General features: G+C 38.2%; 1 protein-coding gene across 1 annotated transcript in view; it reads right to left on the reverse strand.

Annotated features, from left to right (window-relative positions):
• Window positions 1-24,395, reverse strand: part of LOC127626037 (calmodulin-binding transcription activator 1-like) — a 461,362-nt gene that overhangs the window by 17,211 nt on the left and 419,756 nt on the right. The window contains exons 12-17 of the mRNA XM_052101550.1: window positions 3,758-3,921; window positions 2,977-3,179; window positions 2,811-2,889; window positions 2,115-2,442; window positions 1,589-2,001; window positions 27-169 (exon numbers count right to left, since the gene is read on the reverse strand). Coding sequence (XP_051957510.1) covers window positions 27-169; window positions 1,589-2,001; window positions 2,115-2,442; window positions 2,811-2,889; window positions 2,977-3,179; window positions 3,758-3,921 — 1,330 coding nt within the window. The remainder of the gene's footprint in view (window positions 1-26; window positions 170-1,588; window positions 2,002-2,114; window positions 2,443-2,810; window positions 2,890-2,976; window positions 3,180-3,757; window positions 3,922-24,395) is intronic.

Consider the following 24,395-nt stretch of genomic DNA (forward strand, 5'->3'; position numbering starts at 1 on the left):
GTGCATTTTATCCTGTGAAAACTCACCTCTCTGCATCTCCAAGGTAACTGGCCAACCAGCTCATGGTGTTGACACTGTCTAGTGTCGACTCTGACGCAAAGTTTTCCCTCTTGATGCGATCAGACGTTGCCGCAATGACTTCCTCTGCTAAAGTCATCATGTTCATGTTCTGAAACAAGTAGTTGAGTACTTATAAAATGTTGGATTCTACACCAGTAACAATGGATGTTCATTTTGTTAGCACGACCAAGCCAACATACTTTTATTCTACAAACTTGGATTAGGGTTTATCCAAAACCCCTAAACTAAGTCCAAAATTTCCTCTTGCTTTTAAAATACATTCACTCGGCACAGACCTTAAGACTGTTATGTTGGTCCCATTAAAAAACAAAAAGGCCAACATCAAAGTTTGTCTTGACAAATTGTATTATTCTAGTTATTTAGGAAGTCCTACAGACTCTAAAGACCTAGGCCACATCCACACTAATCCTAGTTTAAAAACCTCAGTTTTCAGTTTCCTAACATCATCATTTTCCAAAGTATGTGGTTATGGAGGACGTTTTCAAAACTATTTGTTTTAGGAGGAGAGAAACGCCATTCCAATGTGGATGAGAGGCATAAACGTAGCAAAATCAAAGCGTTTTCAAATGAAAACATATTAGTGTGGATGTGGCCCAAGACTCTTAGTAATCACAGGTTTCAATGGTTTCTGTGTGGCTCCAATACATGTTTGGAAAGTGGCATTTTAACATGGTCCATCAAATTACAAACAATATTGCAACTTAGGAAATAATTAGTGGCAAATACAAGCTTTTCAAGATCTGTGCAACAATCATTTTTGACATATAGTTCATAAGGGGTTGCACAGACAAGTCGACTACAACTAACATAGTCGACAGAGACATCCTGAAGTCCATTAGTCGCACACCACGTGATTTATAAAACGCATCTGTCGAAAATACAGCGGATGTTCTGTCAGACACACATTAAAAGATGCATTAACATAATACACTTAAGAACTGGTGTTTGTTTACTGTACCATTCTGCTCAACGTTTCAACAACAATCTTATGCATTCTCTATATCTGCATAGCACATGCACATAGCATTGTATCAACACTGATAATGCGTAGAACATTTCATAGGCTACTCTAATAAAAATGACACACATGCTACGATAACCTGTAATATATGCAACTTGGCCTTCAAACATACAACGTGTTATGCTGACCTGGATGCTGTTTGCTCAAGAACGTGATTCGGTGACTGTTTCGAAAAGTGCTTCGAGTTGGAGTCCACTGACATGAACGAATACTTCCCCATAGTTGTCTGCATGCTAGATCCCATGGCCGCCTAAAACCATTTAGAAAAGCGGCTACAAGAGGAAGGGGAACCATCTGCAGCTACAGGTGGTCCAGTGTGCATTGGTTTAGGGGTATAATGACATCACGTCTAGTTGAATTCGAATCAACTAATGGGCTCAACTAGTTGACCATTAAAAATCAGTAGTCTTGCAACCCCTAATCAGCACTATAAAAGATGCAATTTTGACAATCCATGAGTGTTAAAGAGGTCTCTCTGTGCCTCACCTGCAAATCTCCTGTGTTCTCCAAATCCTCTTGACTTGTCCGCAGATCAGAGATTGTTCCCGTGCTAGCCATTTCTCTTAATCTCAGCCTGTTTGCCAGCCTTTCCTTGCCAAGACCTCCAGTTGTCACCCTTCGTCTCGAACTCCATCGGCCACCTCCACAAGATGAGGCCAGCATAGTCTGAGACTGCTCCCCATCACCCAGATCTTGATCCACAGTTCCTTCCCTAGATTTGGAGGGGCACGTTTTAGGCTTGTGGCCCTGTTCTTCCAGTCCGAGAGAGGCAGAACAGGGTTTGCTTGGCCGAGTTTGGTGGCTCTCAGGGTTGGGCTTGTGTTTCTTACTTAACGGGGCGTCACCATGACTAACACTGCTATAAAAACTGGATGGTTCTGACCTTGGTCTCCTCAAGTCTGCAAAGGTACAAAACGAAACTCAAAATGAGCTGTTTCACACTTTTTTGTTTCAGCTCTTAACTTAGTTAATTAAAGGCCAAATCTGTACAGTTGTAAAGATTTGAACTCACCTGAACTAGAGATTGAAGCCGAACTGGTGATGCTGCTTTCTTTCAGTCCAACTGAAGCTGTTTCAGTTCCCCAAACATTCATCCATCCCTCTGCCGCTGAAGCCTCAGCAGATGATGAGAAAGGTATGCTGGGAGTTGTAGCTAGTGCACCTGACTGTTGCTCTTCCCTCTGAAGGCTTTCCAGACACTCTGCCAGCTTGGTGTGACCCCGAGACCGGGCGATAGCCAGCGGTAAGCGACCCAAAGAATCAGGGATGGCTAAAGCTCGCCGATCCCATTTATACAGAACCACTGCCACCTCCATATGACCCAAAGCACAGGCCCACATCTGAAGAAATTAGCAAATATTTTAGGGTTATGTTAGGTTAAACTTTTGAATCAAATTTATAAAAAATTTAATTAAATTTGTATTTGTTTAATTAAATTTCAAATTTCATAGAAACATTCGCTAGACAGACATTTTTGACCATTGTGCCAAATCTCTCTGGGTTTTTTTCAGCCTCTCGCACAGGACCGCCACATTTTCTTAGACGCAGTGTCAGGTTTAAAAAGAATGGCAACTTTAAAAGCGCATTAAGACATCTGCATTCTTTTGCTGTGCCTAGATTTTTTAACGCAAGAATGCATTGTAGCCCTTACAGTGTTACATAAGCATTATTATCATTATTATGGTATTGTGACAACCTCAACACTTACCAGTGGCGTGCAAGAGAAGTGATCAACATTTAGAGGATCCACCTCCAGTTCCAGGTCAATACTGTCTGCATGCTTGGTGCTGTGGAGACAAACAGCAAAAAATTGAGCAGGTGAATTAAGTGTATATGGCATCTACTGTATGTGCATTTAGATCCAGCAGACTCACCGCCACTTGATAAGTGTTTGAATAAGGGTGGTGTAACCCTGGGCGGCTGCCAGGTGGAGTAAAGTCATACCCCGGAACGTCTTTGAATGAATTAGGTGCTTGGACTTGGCCCAGCAGGCCCGGTTCATCATCTTCTCACACACTACAACCACACGGCTCTCAAAGGAGCTGCCTGCCTGACCCTGGCTCTGACCTGGTGAAAACTAAAAGAACAAATCAAACACATAATGGGATCAGGTTAGAGTTTCAACAAGAATTTGATGGTGAGTCCCACTAAATTGTTACGTAATGAAGCTAGGAAGCAAGTTGCAAGTTGACAATTAGTTTATTGACAGTCAAATTGAGAAGATAGGGGAAAAGTCCGGGGTGATGGTCTAGTGGCGCAGAGTCTCCAATGGTCAGATGATCGTGGTGAGAAGAGTGAAGAGAAGTGTTGAACAGACACGGCGAATCCGGGTAACAGCAAACAGGACACGAAACAGGGACAACGAGAGAACTGGACTGGAACTCTGAAGAGCGAACAACACCGGACATCACAAACAACGATCTGACAAGGAGATGAGAGAGTGGTGAGAATTTAAAGGGAATGGGAATGAGTAACAGCTGGTGAGAGGAGTGATTGCGGCAGAGCGCTAATCATGGTACAAACAACACGCCCACACATTCACGCACCCACACAACACACACTAAGAACAAGGCACGAGACAAGGAAGAGACATAGGATTAAATACCGTGACATAAATAACATCTTAGTCTTAGGTCTTAGGTGCAAGAATGCTACCTGTGCCTGCTCAGAATTGCCTCTTCCTCCCTCTCCTCCTCCACTTCCTCCGGTTCCTCCACTCTCTGACGTTCCTCCATCGCCCTGCTGTTGACCGGCCATCTCTGCCATCCTTCTCTCCATCTGCTCCAAACGTTCCAGGATGGACATTCTGAATTGGTTATCTGTACAAGAAACCAAGAGAACAAGTTAGGGTCCATTCACGCCGAATATGCATCCATCCTCAATGTTTTTAAAGGAGCCCTTTAGAGGACAGGGCGGGAATTTTTTATCTGAAATAGTTTTGCATGCCCTCACAATAGTTTGCATGCCCTTGCAATACGTTTTGTGTCCCCTTGCTATAAATTTACCATAGTTTTACAACAGTAACCATATTTTAATCATGATATTCATTGTGAAACCACAGTGATAATACAGGAAAACCAAAACTATGGTAATAAAGAAATATTTTTTATTACCATAATAATAAAATTTATCTTCTTTGTTATTATGGTTTTAGTATTCAAATACCATAGTTGAACTATGATTTTACTATAGTAATATTGTAGACAGTGGTTTTAAACATAGTTTTTGGTGGAAATAATTTTTATTTAGTAAAATTGTAGTAACCATGACTCTTGTAGGCAAACCATGTTTTTTTTTTTTTAGCAGAAACCATGGTTTTAATATAGCATTAACCAATGTCATTTTTGTGGTTACTTTGGTTTTTACTCATTTTAATAACCATAGTTTTAATTTTCCTGTATTTTCATTTTGGTTTTTACAAAAAATATAAATGTTAAAATATGGTTAATATAGTACATTTATTGTGAGTGAATGTAAACTATTTCGAGGGCGAGCAAAACTTATTGGGAGTGAACGCAAACTATTGCGAGGGAATGCAAAACTTATTGCAAGGGCACACAAAACTATTTTAGTCAAAAAATTCACACCCTATCATCTAAGGGGCTCTGTAGTTTTTCAATTGTTTTTCTATGTAAACATGTGTTAGTTATATATTTTTGAACATTGCGCCAAGTCCAAGTCTTTTTGCAAGTCAGTCCACTCTGTGGCCATCTTTAGAACACTCTTGTGCAGCTATTTTATTATGTAAACAAGCGGCATACAAGTACAGCTCCAATCTACTTGAATTGGAAAAGACCGAAATCTCCAAAATGGTTGGTCAAAATTACATTCAAAAAGTATATTTCAAATCAGCAAAAAAATCTGACAAAACCAAGTAGGTATAGCTGCCGGCCAGAGACCTCCAAATGAGGTCTCAAAATATCTGAGAATATAAAAGTCTAAAAATCTACAGAAAAGAAAGAATTTCACAAAAAATTTAATTTACCACCTGAACTCTCTCCACATGGCCCTCACTGGGAGCCCTCCAGAAAGGCCTGTCCCATTTCTTACCATACATGTCTATTTTGCCAAGCTGTTTATATGACATCTTTTCAAATGCCACCAACTTACCCAATTCATTGAACCATTCTAGAAATGAGGGAGTGCCAACTGACTTCCATCCTCTAAGAATTATCTGTCTGCCAATCATTACACTAGTCTGGACCCAGCTTTTTGTATATTTGTCACCTATTTTAATGACCTCCCCATCACCCCATATACATAGTCAAGTCAAGTAATTTTTATTTGTATAGCACTTTTCACAACACATATTGTTTCAAAGCAGCTTTACAGAAAATCATGCATTAACAGAAAATTAAACTGCAATATCTATAAAGTCTTAGATTCATCATTGTGTTGTTTGATTAAATATGAATGTAAATCATGTAATGAAATAATAATTGTATTTAGAACCCCAGTGAGCAAGCCGAAGGCGACTGTGGCAAGGAACACAACTCCATAAGATGTTGGTTAATGGAGAAAAATAACTTTCGGAGAAACCAGGCTCACTGTTGTGGCCAGTTCCCCTTTGGCTAACAGCATGAACATAATGCCAATATTTCTTATTTATGTGCAGTGCAATCCATGGTTAAAAATGTGTAAACTAAGTAAGTGTTAAGGGCCAGTGTTTAAACAAATATTTTGCATGAACTTTAAGATGACTAATGTCTTTGAAGTTCATCCTAGATTAACTGCAGAAGTTCACATAGATGCATTGTCCTTTGTTAGTTGGCTGATGAAGGCTTTTGCTGACAATTAATCGATAGTCTATGTATTTCATTTTAAGAGTGTAGTCCATCATTAGACCAAGGAGATGCAGGCAGAGATCAGTGAGGTGAACCGCAGTTCAACTGGCAGGTAATTTCGGTGAGGTCTATCCTAAGTCCAAGGTTCAGGCAGTGGCATATGTTTGCAGTTTGAGCTAAATAGGAAAAAGATTTACCTCCTTTTGTGGATTTTGATATTCTAGGAACTATTAACAGGCCAGGGTTTTGCGATCGTAATGAATGTGATGGAATATAGCATGGTAGAAGTTCACTTAAGTAATGCGGGGCAAGACCATTCAATGTTTTGTACGTAGTTAACAGAATTTTAAAATTAATAGGAAATTTAACAGGTAGCCAAAGTAACGATGATAAAATTTGGCTAATATGATAATATTTCTTGGATCTATTCAGCACTCTGCTGCATTTTGAGCCAATTAAAGTTTATTTAATGAACTTACCTCCCAGTAATGCATTACAATAATCTACTCTTGAGGACATGAACGCATTAATTTGTTTTTCGGCATCACCAACAGAGTATGTCGCAACTTAGCAATATTTCTGAGGTGGAAGAATGCTGCTCTATAAACATTGGACATGCGATTTTCATATTGTTTTATTGATTTTTATTTTTAGAGGTTTTTGATTCAATAATTATTACCTCTGTTTTGTCAGAATTGACTAGAAGGAAATTTCTGGCCATCAAATCTTTGATTTCATTGATACACTCTGCTAATTTGGAGAAATGTGAATTTTTTTTGGGTTTCGCAGAAATATAAAGTTATTGTCAGCATAATGGTATGGTATTTTCAGCATAACAGTGGAAAATGTTTCCATGATTCCTGAAAATATTTCCCAGGGGAAGCATATATAAGGAGAAAAACAGAGGCCTTAAACTAATCCCTGTGGCACTCCATACTTAACTTTTGTTTGATTTGACAAATCCTCATTTACAAATAGGAAGTTGTAGCAGTCTGCTAAATAGGACCTAGACCATGCTAATGAAAGTCCACAAATCCCAACATAAGTCTCAAGCCTATCCAAGAGAATCTCGTGATCTATGGTGTCGAAGGCAGCACCAAGATCTAAGAGTACTAGAAGAGAAATGCAGCCGCGATCAGATGATAAGAGCAAGTCATTTGTAACTCGGATAAGTGCAGTCTCTGTACTGTGATGGGGCCTAAATCCTGACTGAAATTGTTCATATATACTATTTACCTGTAGAAATGAACATAGTTTGGTGGACACTACCTTTTCTAGTATTTTTGAGATAAATGGGAGATTTGAAATCAGTTTATAATTAGCCAATTCTCCAGGATCAAGCTGTGGCTTCTTAATAAGTGGTTTGATAACTGCCATTCTAAAGTTTCTTGGGACATATCCTAGGGATGGCGAGGAGTTAATACTATTAAGAAGAGATTCTGAGATTACAGGGAATACCTCTTTTAAGAGCTTAGTTGGTATTGGATCTAACATACATGTTGTGGCTTTTGATGTTTTGATAAGTTTCGTTAGCGCTTCATGAACTTTGACAGTGAAGGATTGAAGTTGCTCTTGAGGAAAATTATGAGACCCTGTTTTGTGAGGTACTGTGACAGATGATTGCATGATTTACATTTTATGAGTAAAGAAATTCATGAAGTCATTACTATTGTGCTGCAATGGAATATCTGGTTCAGTCAAGGCTTTATTCCTAACCACTTTTGCCACAGTACTGAATAAACACCAAGCAATGTTGTGGTTATTTTCTATGAGTATACTAAAATATGCTGACCTGGCAGCATATCTACTGACACTATCTTTCCATGCACCGTGAAATATTTATTTTGTATTCTTCCACTTGTTTGCCATCGCTGCTTTCTTGAGAGCATGAGTGTAGTCATTGTACCATGGTGCAGGGCTTTTTTCTTAAACTTTTTTTTATCGAAGGGTGGCGACACTATCCAGAGTGCTAGAGAAGACTATTTATAATTTCTGCTATTACATCAAGTTCTTCTACACTTTTTTGGCTTACTGAGTATATGAGATAACTCTGGAAGATTATTAGTGAAGCTATATTTAGTGGTCCAAAGAATAGTTCTACCTGAATGATAGCGTGGTGTAGATTGGGTAACATTAGCTGTTCACTGCATACAAGAGACCAGGTAATCATCTGAGATGTCATCACTCTACGACAGAATTTCTATAGTATCAACATCGACTCCATATGACAGATTTAAATCTAGCATATGATTATAGTCCCCGCGACCCTGTACACAGGATAAGCGGTTGACGATGGATGGATGGATATGATTATAGTGATGAGTTGATCCTGTCACATTTGTCTGACTCCAAGAGAGTTGAGAATAGCGATAAATGCTAATCCCAATGTGTCATTGTCATCATCTATGTGAATGTTGAAGTCACCAACAATTAAAGCTCTATCCACAGTAAAACTAGATCAGATAGAATATTAACAAATTCACCAAGGAAATCAGAAATCGGCTCGGGTGATCTATATATGGTAGCAAGGGCAAAAGACAACAGAGAATTTTTATTTGTATCTGAATGTGTTACATTAAGCATTATTAGTTCAAAAGACTTTACATTTACATTACATTTATGCATTTGGCAGACGCTTTTATCCAAAGCGACTTACAGTGCACTTATTACAGGGACAATCCCCCGGAGCAACCTGGAGTTAAGGGCCTTGCTCAAGGGCCCAACAGTGGCATCTTGGTGGTGCTGGGGCTTGAACCCCCAACCTTCTGGTCAGTAACCCTGAGCCTCAACCACTGAGCCACCACTGCCCCAGAAGACTTATATCATGTCCTCTGAGTAATATCAAAATCTTCACTGCAAATTGCAGCAACACCTTCTCCTTGACCCATCAGACAAGGCTCATGTTTATAACAATTACCTGTGGGAGTAGATTAATTTAAACTGATATATTAATTTGGTTTAAACCAGGTTTCAGTCAGTGCATCCAAAATATGATCTGTAATAATTTAATTTACAATTAGTGCTTTGCTTGAAAGAGATTTAATGTTTAGTAGTCCTACCTTTTTATATGATGTTTATCTTAATTTGTTGTGTTTATCTCAAATTTCACCTTAATTTTTTCTAAACGATTTAGTGAGAGTTTTGTGTTTGGTAGTTTGGGGAATAGACACAGTCTCTATGTGATATCTAGGTGATACAGTCTCTATGTGTTGTACTGTAGTTTACGTGACCTGTGTGACGTCTCAAGGCAGCTAGCAGACGTTCGGATAAGCCAGTTTGTCTGCTTCCTGACCTGGACCCCAGTTAGTCAAATACTATCACTATTAAGACTATGAGCAAAATTACTAGAGAGGAGAGCGGCACCTTCCTTGGAGGGATGGAGTCCATCACTCTTTAGCAGGTCAGGTCTTCTCCAAAAACTCTTCCAATTGTCTATAAATCCTATGCTATTCTCTGGTCACCACTCCCCAGCCATTCAGTGACACTTATCTACTATAAACCTCATCACCACGACAAACAGCGAGGGGGCCTGAGTATATTACAGTGTCTGAAATCATTTTTTGCAAGTTCACACATCTCTTTAACATTGTCGCTAGTGATCACTAACTGACGAAGCCGGACATTGTTAGTGGCAACAATAATAACAATTTTAGAAAATCTATGTTTAGCATTGTCCAGCACTGGTAAATTTGATCTGATGTCAGATCACTGAGCCCCTGAAATGCATTTAACAATAGTAGCTGGAGTCTCTATTTCCACATTCCTTACTATAGAATCTCCTATTACAAGGGCACTTTCAACATGATTCTTAGTGGGTGCATCACTGAGTGAGGAGAATCGATAATAAATCCTAACATGAACTGGAGCATGGTGTCGCTTTGCTGTGCAAGTTTGCCACCAAGATGTCACCCAAACGCCCTTCTGTTAGGGGTCTACAGCCGGAACCAAATAGTGTGCGTTGCTCGCTGCACTACCCACTTTAGTAACAGTATATACTGGCTTCTCTTTCTCACTGACCTCCATTAGCATTTAGATGCATGTCTCTAACTCATTAACCTACTCCGTCAGCAAGACTAATTCCTTATATTTAATACATGTAAATCCCTAACTGCTGATGGAAGAAGCTATAGGAAACATGTGGCTAGCAGGCTAAAAACACAGACTCAAGCTAGGCGCCAGCAGCAACAGGAACAAGAAGTGGAAAACACTATTCTCTAGTCTGGGGCAGAATGAAATTTGAGTATCTTAAACCTCATAGATAAAATTTTGGACTCATATCCAGAATTCTTGAATCTTAGCACAGAACAACAGAGCATGGGCCATGTCTCCATACTCCAACTGACATCGCCAGTATGCAGGTATGTCTTTTAAACCAAGCCTTGACAATCTAGAGGGAGTCCAGTAGAAACAGTGCAAAATCTTAAACTGAATAAGGTGGTATGCATCCCTAGACACAGTTTTAATATTTTTAAAAAATCCTTTCCCACTCCCCATCTTCCAATATCAAGTTCAAATCTCTTTCCCATAACCTATTGAGAGCAGTTAAGGCCTTGTAACCAAGACTCTGAATCAATGAGGAATAATACACTGATGCCCCTTTCAAAAGGCTGTGAGCACCAAACAGAGGGTGTCTGTAGCTTTAAGGGGCTGTGTACTACCACCAAAAAAAGTACAAAGTAGATTGCGCAACTGTAAATACCTGAAAAATTGAGACTTAGAAATATTTTCAAATTATCTCAAAGCTCACCAAGTGAAGCAACACCCCCCTCAATCCATTCTTTCCAGCATTATGTTAATACCTAATTTGGGGATCAGCCATATACCTGAGGTAAGTATCAGAATTGAACATGCAAGAAACCTTTGTCCATGTTGAACGTAAATGTGAAATAATAGGATAACATTTTTTCTTCTCTTGGCAATTTAACAGAAAGACTTTGCAATGGTGAGATTGAGGCAAGGACCACTTGTTTAATGTTGTACCAGAGAGGGGCTCTCTCAGGTGGAAAAGACCATTGGGCCAGGTGTCTGAGATGAAAAGCATAGTAATAAAACAACATTTTGGGGAGGCATTAGCCTCCTTTGTCAATTGGTCTATGTACATTTCTGAAATGACATTGATAAATCAACATTTACAATTTAAATGTCTCCAACAGATTAAAGATAATTTTATATTAAATAAATTATTGTTCTTACTGAAATACAGGGGCAAAATCTGATTTTGGCTCATATTTATGCACCCAACACTGATGATTTAGAACTTTTTTATAGATCGTGAGGATAAATTACAAGCTGCTGGGATAATCCAATTCTACCATATCAAACGCCTTTTCGGCGTCAAGTGAGATGGCATGACCGTAGACTGATCATTCGCCACTGACCACATGATATTGATGAAATGCCTAATGTTATTAGAAGAGCTGCGGCCCAGAATAAACCCCACCTGATCTATATATGTATAAGAGATTTCATAACTTTACTTAGATTGTTTTTCTTTTTTCTGTTTGGGGTTTGATTGTTGCACAAATTTTGGAATGTGGTCTTTATAATTACATTTTTGACACACAATCAATTTTTTCTAATATGTCAAAATGTCAAATGGTTGTATGAGTGGATTGTCTCTCTCTCCATGTGGAATGTGAATGTGTTGGGGCAACCCATAAAAAGAAGGAAAGTTATTTCTCTTCTTCAACGTAAAAAATATAATATAGTGTTTCTTCAAGAAATGCATCTTTCCCCGCAGGAAGCTGAAAAGTTTGGGAAGATATGGGGTGGACATGTTTTATTTAGTGCTAACTCAAGCAAGAGCAGGCGGGATCATTACACTGATAACTAAACATCTACAATTCAAATGTCTCAAACAGATTAAAGATAAATTAGGAAGAGTCATAGTTATTTTAGCAGAAATTCATGGGCAAAGTTTGATTTTGGTTAATATATATATACGCACCTAACGATGATGATCAGGGCTTTTTTATAGATTTTGAATGGATGTTACGAGTTGCTGGCACCCCTCATGATATAATATTGGGAGGAGACTTCAATTTATTGATGGACTATTATCTATTGATAATCTATTGATAAGTCCTTGATCATAGTGAAGCAAAAGTGTGTAAGCCCCCTAGAGCAACATTGATCACAGGATAAGTACAAATCTTGATTTTACAGATATTTGGAGACTTTTGAACCCATCTGGTAGGGACTATACATTTTTTTCATCAGTCCATAAGATTTATTCTAAAATTTATTTTTGTTCTAAGTCCCTCATTTAATCTGTTGTTTATTGCTCAGTTGGAAACATCTTAGTCTCAGATCATGCCCTGGTCAGTTTAGAGGTGCTGCCACATACGGAGAAAAAGAAATCAAATAATTGGCGCTTTAATGTCTCCCTTTTGCAAAATCCTGAATTTCAACAAATGTTAAAGGCTGAAATCAGTGTTTATATGGAGACCAACTGGTCCTCAGTATCTTCTGAGGGTGTGGCTTGGGAGGCACTTAAGACAATTCTTAGAGGTCGGATTATACAGTATGCCTCATTCATCAATAAATTTAAGCAATAGAACTTGTGGAATTGGAAGGGAATATTAAAAGTACAGAGGTAGAGTTGAAGCTCCGAATGTCGTCTGATGGCTTCAGAGAATTGACCTGATTGAAATACAGATATAATACTATTTTGTCGCGGAAGGTGGAGTTTTGGTTATTCAGGGCAAGACAGTCATGCTTTGAGTTGGGGAAAAATCAGGGAATCGTTTGGCTATATATCTATATATAAAGCAGAGAGAGAGTCTTTCTCTATCATTACCTCAGTGAAATCTGCTGGTGGTGAAATTTTTACCTCAGCCATTGATATTAATAATGCTTTTAAAGAATTCTATCTTGATCTCTTTAGTTCCACATCTTCATCTACTGATGAACATATTAGAAACTTTGTGGAACCATTAGAACTTCCTAAACTGACATTGAGCAAAAAAAATTCCCTTGATTCTGAGATAAACTTGGAGGAGCTTGACGAGGTAATTAAGGCCTTGTCTCCGGGGCCAGACGGCTTTGCCGCTGAATTTTTTAGATCTTATGCTACAGAACTGGATCCACATTAGTTAGAAGTTTATACGGAATCATTAAAGAATGGAAAACTTCCGCCAACCATGACACAAGCCCGGATCAGTCTGATTCTTAAAAAGGACAAAGATCCAAGCGAGTGTAAGAGTTACTGTCCAGTTACAGGCCCACCCCATGCCCTGCCAAGTTTTTCAGCTTCCTGTGAAGAAACATGCGATTCTTGATGGAACACTTTAGCTAATTTTTTACATTTAAGAAAAGAAAAAAAATGTTTTTCTTTTTATAAGTTGACCCAGCACATTAACATTCCACGTGGAGAGAAACATTTGACCTATATTAAAGTGTGACATACTGACATATAAAGAAATTGTGTACCCAAGGCTTTATTATATAGACCACTATCCAACATTGACATAACCATAACATCCTTAATAGACCACAGAACAGAAAAAAAATTGCTTCAACCTCACGTATAACAATCCCAACTAGTGTTCATTGCTCGGAAATCTGGTGGTCCATGCACGTTCACGAGACTTTCCATGACAGCTACCAGATTGATCAAGTACAGTGATTTTTACATATGTTTGTATATATATTTTTACGTTTGTTTGTTAGTTTTTGTTTTGTTGTTTTTCCCCCCTTTTTTTCTTAAATTTAGCTGTGCCATTAAATTGTACATAAATATGTTCAATAAATAAAAAAAATTAAAAAATAGGCTCCAGTAAACAATAATATCGAACCCACAACTTGAGCAAATGAGCTTAACAGCAAGTTAACAAAGGGAGAAAGATGAGTCAGACAGGAGCCTGTGGGCAGACAACAGAACAACAAACCCTCTCAGGCTGCATTAGTAAAATGCACAATGTGTAGTCTGTATTGTTGATCAAGTGCAGGCAAAGTTACCCACTCTCCCATTGATTTAATGAAGGCCATAATTTGTTGTGGGCAAGTAAAAGTCTAACGCCCATCCTTGCCGTCAATTCTCAGCTTAGCCGGATAGAGCATTGCGAAGCTTTCCTTCTGTTGGTGCATACATTTTTTACACTCTTTGAATCCGTCTCGCGTCGCTTGAGTCGATCTAGCAAAGTCTGGAAAAAACATGATGTCCTCCCAGCACAAATTGCCTTTATTCCTCGTGTTTGTAGAACAAAGTCTCTGTCATCAGACCCAAAGAATGTTTCCAGGATAGATCGGGGTCCGTCACCTGCCCCGGGAAGTTGACCAAGAGCTCTCGAGCAGGCGACACGCTGTGTTGATTAAATTTGGAATAAGCCGTCCAAAAACAAACACCATATCCTGACCTTCCTTTCCAACAAAACAAATATTATTATGTCTGCTCCGATTTTCCATATCCTCTAGTTTTTCCCAAACTCACTCTACATCAGCCTTGGAAGGAGGGTTAGCCTGTAGCTCTCTTTCGGCTAACTCCTGAAAATCAACCCGTTTTTCAACATCGGCCATTCTTGTGATCAGGGTGGAAAGTTTCTCCTTCGCTCTACATATTTCTGAGAGGTCCTCTATTCTGGTCGAGATTTTCGTCAGCACTGCAAAAGTGTTTGAAATATCTTGACCTACGTCACGAAGCTCGCTGCTGTCACTATCGACTGGACCTCTGCCATCTTCATCCTGTGAGGTGTCCGACACGTGAGAGCGGAAATGCTTTTTAATGTCCCCACAGGGCGACGGTTTCGCCTTTTTAGACATCCTGCCCTCCCAGCACAGTTTAACAAACAAAACTATTACAGTTCTCACCAGTTAAAATTGCTTAAAAAGTTAATGGTAGCAAAGTTTAAGAAGAGCTCGCCTTTAAGCGACCAACCCTCGCATTGCATCACATGACTTCTCGGCTCCCTATATCTTTAATGGCGGGTTAGATCTCTGACCCTTTTTTGGGGCACTGACTGGAGCTACAGTATATCCTTCTTGAAATAAATTGTGCTTTTTAACTCGGATCGTACAAAAAAATAGCTATTATAGCTAATTGGCATGTGGCTTCCTGAGTTGATTGACAAGTAATGTCTGTATCTAAAAGGTGATTGGCTCTTTTACCTGTAAGGCAGGACTTCCTTTTTAAAGCCGTTAACCACTGGGCATTCCAATTTCTCCCATTCATTTTAATATAAGTGGCCTATCTTTGCTAAATAGTCTCTGGCGATGTTCAGCTCTTTTTTCAGCATTTCATGCAATAAAAAACGTGTGCCGAAACACCTACTTTCTGTTCTGTTTGTTGCATAGTGCCTTGTTTTTTAAGTGCAAGAATGCATTCCATTTTTTCCATTAAGGGAATTGCATTTAAAGATTACCAATAAACCTATAAAGACAGACGTACCACCAAAGGCTCCAAAGGTTGTTAATCAATGGTATATGCTTCTGCTGAATCCACCAGCCCGCCATATTTCAACTTTGTGTTTGATAGCAGAATTCCTGGTGAAGGACTACACTACTACTAATACATTAAAAACTACTTATATATTTGTATATATCTGAATATTTTGTAATAAAAATAAAATGTATTGTTTTTATACTTTAAATCAAAAGTTTCATATTCATCCAAGTCTTTTGCAACGCTTCATGGGATTGTAGTTCATTCCCTCATTACAAACGTTAAATATACAGTCTTGTTCCTTTGTCTTTTGTCTGATTTTCAAATCAAAGTTTGTAATGTTGTGATTCACATTGGAGCTGTTTGGTTTGGTTCATCACTCTTTTATGAAGGATTTCATGAAATCCCAATTAAAAAAATTAGTGGGGAAAATACTTACAGAACCAGGATGGCTGTAAAAGTGGGCGGGCACTGTTGTGCTCAATACCTTAAAAATCTCTATACATATCAAGTAGTATCCTTGATATGGAGCTTCTACATCCAATCCACTTGTACCATAAAAGACAAATTTCTTGCATAAACCATACTGACACCATGAATGAATGAAAGTGAATCTAATTCTGTTGAATGGCTGTACACACATGCATCGGGTCTTGTGTTTTTCCACCTCAAATACCCACCCTTGCAGATAAAAAGAGCAGTTCTGATTGAAAGCACCAGTGTAGCTTTGTTCAAACACTACTGCAGTGTTGGTGCAGTGCAGATGATGTCATTTCCACCTGCTCCTGGCCCTCTCTCTCTTTTTTCTCATTCCCTCCACTTAGAATGCGGCACACGTAGGCTTGTGTAGGCTGGGGGAGGGGAGGAGGGAAGGCGGGACATAATTGCTCTACAACGGGCTGTGACATAATCAATGCTTTACTACACCTCCAACAGCCACAAAACGGCCAATCAGACGGCAGCAGACAAGCCAGGCAACAGAATGCTTGAGAGCTTTGTGTCAAACTGTTGACAGGCAGCGTTTCAAAACAGACGGACCTAGCTGTGTTTTCAGAGAATACAATCAGATGATTAAAAAAAAAAAAAAAAAAAAAGTTTCTTAAACAGTATTTTTTTTATCTTGTTTTCCAGTAAAAAATACCTCATACTTAAAATAAGATGTATTTATTGACAAGAAAAATTCCGATTTGAAGTATTGCTTTAAGATTTATACAAAAGAAATTTTATGAAATTAATGCTAAAAACAAGAAAAGAAAAAAAAAGCCAATTGGTAAGAAAAATACACTTTTTCGGAATCAAGCTTTTTCTTACCACATTGACAAATAATTGTTGTCTTGTTTGTTTTGTTTTATTTTTACAGACTTTATATCTTGTTATTCTGCTAGTCAAGTACTGTAAATGTGCATTGTATTAAGGATGTTCAGTTATTTTAACTGGAAAACATGATAAAAATACTAAGTAAGAGAAAAGAGTTTTGGCAGCGGGTAACTGTTTAGAGTAAACTGATGAGGGTTTGTTTGCAGTAACGTCTTCAGAACATACACAGCAACTATATTCTAAATTGGGTCAATTCAGGTAAACTGAGGCAAATTTACCCGAATTCACCCTAAGCTCTTAAGACATATCAACAAACTAATGCACACAAAACTCAAACCCCATAATTCACAAAACAAAGTATACATTTTTTGCAGTATACATTATCTTAAACCTTCATACTTAGCTTTAGAAATGGTTTAGAAATGGTTGAAAACACAAAGTAGAATCAAAACAAAATCTGACTTGACATCTCAAGTACCCAACAACAACAATAACCTTCACTAACACAGACCAATGACGAAGATCATGCATAAACTAGCCCAAAGGTGTCTAAATAAAAAGCCCAACTGTACTAAACAGTCTGTGCAAATCTGTATTACCGTTTTTCAGGAGATGTTACATCAGTTTTGGTAGCACTCCAATGGCCTTGATGGGTTCCTGTTCATTCAGACCTTTATCAAGCCTTGAGTGAGAGAACTAAACTCTCTATTCACTGGATTGTTGGGTTTCTCATGGAAATATCCTAATGCAGAGCCCGAGCCTGAGTTTCATCAGAGTTGCATCATACTATTCCGAGTGGGGGCTTTTGCGCAACAGGGGATCAAAATCATGCACTTGTTGAAGATCTACTGCAGTTTATGGTGCCTGAAAGTAGTAAGAAATAAAATACAGGCTTTGCTATTGCTGTACTGTTGAAGTAATCAGAAATTAAATGAGATTTTGGCATAATGCCTTTATTAAGTTTGGAACTATTATTGCACAATTAGATGTCTATATCAGGAACAAATTCTGATGCAATAATGAGCAGGTAAAACTTACAGTGCTTAAGGGGGTCTTCATTACTTATTGATTGCAATATAATTTCTCCCCCAATGAGATACTCCAATATTTGCAACATCTAAACTCGGAGCCCATGTTTACTTGGTTGTTTTTATTTTTAGGGCTTATTTTTAGCGCTCAAGCTCTCCTGAGCACTTCCACAAGATTCTGTTTAAGCCCATTATGCTTTAAACGCATCCAACAGAAATGGGGGGAAAAATATGCAAACGTCTCTTTCGAGAGGATTTAGCCGACAGCATGCGATGATTTTGTCTTAAGGGGATTTAGCTCAACATGGTCTCAAATCTAGCATAACAGCTCCTAATGCTGTGGACATTAGTAGATTTGGTAGATCACTGACCTGGGAACAGGTGCTTTTTTGGAGGGAATTAGACAAAGGCGAGACAGCTATGAAAATGGTAGTATTTCTCTGTCGATCATAATCCTAGCATCTTAGAGTATTTTTCTATTTACTCACCTCGTATAACCCATTATATCACACATTTAAGTATTTCTAATTCAACTGTTGTTTCAGACCAGAACTTTAGTGGCTTGTGTAAAAAAAAAGGGCATTTAGGACTTAACTGACTCAAACAGAGAAACAACAACTTCCAGGGCTGCACGATTATGATGAAAATCTTAATTGACGATTATTTCACTTGATATTGTTATTGCGACTATTCATTTTGATTATAATACTTTTTGTGGGGCAACTGCATGCCGTATTCTTTATGTAGGCTACACATCCTAAACAAGCTGAGAATTGTTCCTGAAATGCTTTAATGCATTAAAAAACAAGTGTTTTCACATTTTGTTTACATTTTGATTTGATTCTGATATGCTAATAGGCTATTTTCTGATTGTCTATTGCATTCATGCACACAATGGACCAAAACATTTTGTAAATAGAACATCTTGACACTGCGGGAATAGATCAAAATTGATTAACACTTTTTACGATTAGTTACCTGCAGCAGCTGTAATTGTAATCTTGATTATTTTTGTTATTATTTGTGCAGTCAAACTTCCAGTTCATTCCACTGCTGGAAACAAGGGCAGTATTTTAGGTACTTTGTAAGCTCTTGACCTCTATTTTTCAAAGTGATGGAAAAATTGTAGATATACTTTATATTTTCAGCCCCCCGCTTAAAGATCAGCATCCACTTTGAATGACCATTAAAAATCAACACAGAAAACAAAACAGCACATAATAAAAAGTTGTTTAGTCCTGATTGTAAACAAAACTTAGAGCGAGTGCAACAAGAAATATTACTTTAGCTTTAGACGTGCTCAAATGACTCCACATAGTTCAGCCTGAATTGAAATGGATAAACAAATAACAGTTTAATCTCAATCGAGAGCGAAAAACTCTGTGTGGGCGCTCCATTAGCCAACTCGAGCCCTGACCGCAATTCCTAGAATTCTACAGGAAATCTCATCAAATCGGAAATGGGATCTTTGAACTATATATTTAGGGTTGATTATAATGACCTAGTTGGAAGTTTCCTTATAAGGGCAGAAAACAGGAAGGACAGACAAATGAGTAGCTGAACAAAACAAGAATTCAGAAACTGCTCTATTTGGTTGTAAATCCTCTTTAAACTTTAACAGCATGATTTCTTTTTTTAACAAACAACGATAAGACAGCTAAAGGAAGGACAATTTTCTACATATTAACAATAAAGACTAAATGGTTGTCAACAGGTTGGTACAACATTTCAAATGGGTTTGCCAGCAAACCAACGCCAAATCGTACCATTAAACTGCACATTCTATTAATTCTATAAAAAGGGTCAAGTTAATGGCACAGTAGATTCGTCCTCTCCCTTGTGCTGACCACTTATCTAAATAAGGGCAACAGTCTCAACTGCTCAGAATCCCTGTCGCTGTTCACAGCCTCTGGTGCTGAAAACAGTTGCAATACACCTGACTGACCTACTATAACCACAGTCTTTACACAGGAGGTCTGGACATCTTAAAGAGTTTACAAGCTTGAATGTTTATAACATTTTCCATTCTTAAAACTACCAAAATTGAAATACACAAGCATTCTATAACTGATTTTAGGGGACTTGTTCTTCCATGCTACACCTGTGAGTCTAGTGAATATTCTCTGCACTAAAACACACGTGTGTTTTCAGACACTATGAGAGCAAACAATGTATCATTTTTCCAGCATCAAAGAAAATGACACATTGTTGTAAATAAACATCACAAACAAGGGAAGGCATAGAGTATGACACATAATAACAAAGACACAGTGCAGAAGTACGACCAGCATTTCACTTCTCATTCTAAATTAATCTCAGTCTCTGTGTATGTGGATCAAGTTCATATTATCATAACACATCATGCATACTGACCTGGAAAAGTAAACGGTTTTGTCTGTCACTCATATATGTTCTCCATCCAGCGTCAAACTAACCGCAGGAGCCGTTTGGCACCGGAGCCGACAACAATAGAACAAAGTGTAAGTGAGGAGAGTGTAGGGAGAGGGAGAGAGAGAGAGAGAGAGAGAGAGAGAGAGAGAGAGAGAGAGATAAAGCCCCCTCCTCTACACCTCCTCCTGCTCCCTCCCCATCGCTGCTGCCGATGCTTTATCTCCTCTGCTCTCGTATGGAGAGGCTGGACTCTATCCTCCGCAGGTACGCGCTTTACGCACCGCTTTTCGCGCAGTCGTGCGCCACCGGCTGGCTTTCCAAACACTCGCAGGCATCGCAGTTCTCCTTTCCATCAGAAAGCGATTAATAGTTATTGAAAATGAAAAAAATTGATAAAATAAGTCAGCTTCTGCCGTATATGCTGATATCGCGAACACTTCACGCGCTCCAGCCAAGCGTCTCCAAACAGCGAGCGGTCTTGCCGTATTTGATTTATATTAAAACGCGCTTTTAGAGCTATTTACGACAGCATCTGGACCCGAATCATTAAGCTTCAAATATAAGATTGAAACCTCGCATTTTGAAGCGAATTTTGAAGTCATGTGGATGTGCATTGTTTCGTGGAGCTTTTGGGAGTGGCACAATGGAGCCGCTGCGATATCTGATATAACCGCTTGGAACAATGTGATCTGTTCACAAGGCTGTTTTGCGGCAAATCTGTGTCTCAACAGGAGACAGGTTTACCACCCTTGTCCCTTTCGGCCCTTGTCCTGTGCCACAGTCCCTGCAATGATGCAGATAACGTGTTTTTCTCCTCTCTGCATTATGACAAATCAGGGCAGGCTCTGTCGTTTCGCGGTGCGAGCAGGCGGCATGCTGGGAGTCTAAAGATTCTGGGAGAAAGTTCATTTTCAAAAAGTCCTTTTTTTCTTTTGATTTGATTGCATTAGATTAACGAGACTTCATCGCATAAAAACTCTATTCTATCTTTATCATTCCCCCTATTCTTTTAAAGAGAGATCCAAGTCTTTTATAAAAGCTGTTACATTAGTAACATTTACATCAGATATATCTGGAGTGTACTTCACTGTGATCCATTGAATCTCACCAGCTTGCCAAGAATACGTGTGAATGTTTACATCCAAAATTTAAAGGAATTAAGATAAGAAATTAAATTTTGCATTAAAACAAGAGATGCATATTTTACAGTAGGACTATTAAGAGTTTTTGCATAATGATATTATTATCATGATAATTAAACAAATTTTAATACATAAAAAAATCTCCTATTCATTATCGTAATATGACAAAAAAAAAAAAAAATATTTACATTTAATAAAATAAAATAAAAACAGAAAGGTTTTTCTACATCATTAAAAAATAATATTGACGTTCAAACATTTTAATTTAATTACAAAATTCCATAAAATTGAACTGAGTAATCTTTAATAATAATAATAAAAATAAAACACACACACACACACACACACACACACACACACACACACACACACACACACACACACACACACACACACACACACACACACACACACACACACACACACACACACAAACACACACACACACACACACACACACACGTTGGGTTTCCATGTTTTATGGGGACTTTCCATACACATAATGGTTTTTATTCTGTACAAACTATATAATCTATCCCCTAAAAAGAAAACACAATTTAGCATGATTTATAAGCTGTTTTCCTCATGGGGACCGACAAAATATCCCCACAAGGACAAATATTTCAGGTTTTACTATCCTTATGGGGATATTTGGTCCCCACAAAGTGATAAATACATGCTCACACACGCTCACACGCTGACACACACACACACACACACACACACACACACACACACACACACACACACACACACACACACACACTTAGGTGTTTACATTTTATTAAACATTACACAATTCAAATTGATAGAATATTGTTATGAAATGTAATTGCGGAATTCTTAAAAATATGCTATTTTTTGAGTGGTTGTTGAATTTAATGTATGGTTATGTGAACAAGATAATTTAATTACTGTATTACAGTAATTAGAATCTTAAGAGAATCATCATTGGGAACAAACAGCAAACAAACATCCAGGAGTTTAATGGTAATGCCAATGGGATATATACATTGATCAGCCACAACATTAAAACCACCGACAGGTGAAGTGAATAACATTTATTATCTTGATGGCACATGTCAAGAGGTGGGATATATTAGGCAGCAAGTGAACAGTCAGTTCTTGTATTTCATGTTTTGGAAGCAGGAAAAATGGGCAAGCTCAAGGATCTGAGCGACTTTGACAAGCGCCAAATTGTGATGGCTAGACGACTGGGTCAGAGCACCTCCAAAATGGCAGGTCTTGTGGGGTGTTCCCAGTATGCAGTGGTAAGTACCTACTAACAGTGGTCCAAGGAAGGACAATCGGTGAACCGACGACAGGGTCATGGGAACCCAAGACTCATTGATGCACATGGGGAGTGAAGGCTAGCCCATATGGTCCAATCCGACAGAAGAACTACTGTAGCACAAATTTCAGGAAAAACTTAATGCTGGCTCAACAGAGGTCAACTGAGAATGGCCAGACTGGTTTGAACTGACAAAGTCTATGGTAACTCAGATAACCACTCTGTACAATTGTGGTGAGAAGAATATAATCTCAGAATGCTATTCTGGGATGTGAGTTGGCGCTGTTTTGGCGGCACGAAGGGGTCCTACACAATATTAGTCAGGTGGTTTTAATGTTGTGGCTGATCGGTGTATATACTGTATATATATATATATATATATATATATATATATATATATATTGTTAGACGGGGTTGTGCAGCATTATTAATTGCCATGTAATAAATTCTCAATGGTGTTAGGCTTCATTTTCTTTATACAATTTTAAAAACGTTTTTTCTGTTGATATTGAGGTATGCATAAAAGTGCAGAAAATTAAATGCAGACATTTTATTATTTATTGTCTTGATTTGTCTTTTTACCAGCCTATTAAATTTTCTTTGATCCAAATGTAACCTTTTTCACAGCTCCTCAAATCTTCACTGAACCTCAAAATCTAGATTGTACAATGTATAACACAGTAGGAAAGGAATGAATGGGCAGTGTGGGGCCAATATACACCATAAGGCTTTATCTCCAATAAAACAAACATTGTGGTGCTTGCCTAATAGTTACAAATATTTTAAAATAAGTCCCAATTAGATGTGACACTAGAGCAAAGGTCTTCAAGAGGGGGTACGCCAGTTATTGTTTAATCTGCAACTAATATATATATGAGATATACAGTAAATTAGTGTCGTAGATAATTTTTTTAAAACATAGCTACTTAACCTAAAACTTTCTATTAATCAATAGTGTTTTAAAATATAAAAGAGAAGTTTAAAAAAGACATCCTTACCAAATCAATGCCTAAACTTAACCATTAGTGTTTTAAAACGCAGAAGAGAAATGAAAATCACATTTTCTGAAGCAACCATCTCATTTTGTGCTGCATCTATGACTCTGTAATGCTACATGTCAGCTTGAGTTCTTTGACTGAACTTAGACTGCAGTCCTCCAACTCAAATTCCAATGCTCTATCAGTTGGTATTATTCATGTAGTGAATAAAAGCATTAAAATATATTGTTTTTCAAAAGATGTGTTTGAGTGAAAGTGTGTTGATATCATAAAATAGTGGGTTCTGAGTAATAGAGAGAGAAATATGGATTTATAAGTTGTTGTGGATGGAAACACATAATCTAATTGAGGAGAACAGTTATGAATACATGGCAACCTGAGTTATTATATCTCCGTCATTGGTAAACTCAATATTGTCCTTCAAAACCCTCTGCAGTGCCGTTCAAGCAGTCACACATCACTGTTAATGTATGCAGAGCAGGCACAGGTTGTACGGTTTCTCTCCTGTCTAAACCAGCTGACATGATCAACATTCATCCTTGGGCCATGATCTGGCAACCAAGTCAGACTCATTACTTATTCAGGAGTTGCTAACACAACCCTCAGGCCAAAACACCACATCAGAGTCTCTCTGAATTGTTTTTTCCCCCAAATGTCCATTCCTTTTAGACTAGACAAACACCACCTGCACATCTTGTTCAAAATACAATTCACATTCTTTGTGAAAGTCACAGGTTCTAACCCCATGGCCACCACCATTGTGTCCTTGAGCAAGGCACTTAACTCCAGGTTGTTCCGGGGGGATTGTTCCTGTAATAATTGCACTGTAAGTCGCTTTGGATAAAAGCATCTGCCAAATGCATAAATGTAAATGTAAATATATCATCACCTACTGGTCGAGGCTGGTCAAAGGTAGAGATTTAAAGAAAAAGGACTTAATTATTTATTTGTTTCTCACCCACA

This window comes from Xyrauchen texanus, chromosome 32 (assembly GCF_025860055.1).
Source record: "Xyrauchen texanus isolate HMW12.3.18 chromosome 32, RBS_HiC_50CHRs, whole genome shotgun sequence".
NCBI lineage: Eukaryota > Metazoa > Chordata > Actinopteri > Cypriniformes > Catostomidae > Xyrauchen > Xyrauchen texanus.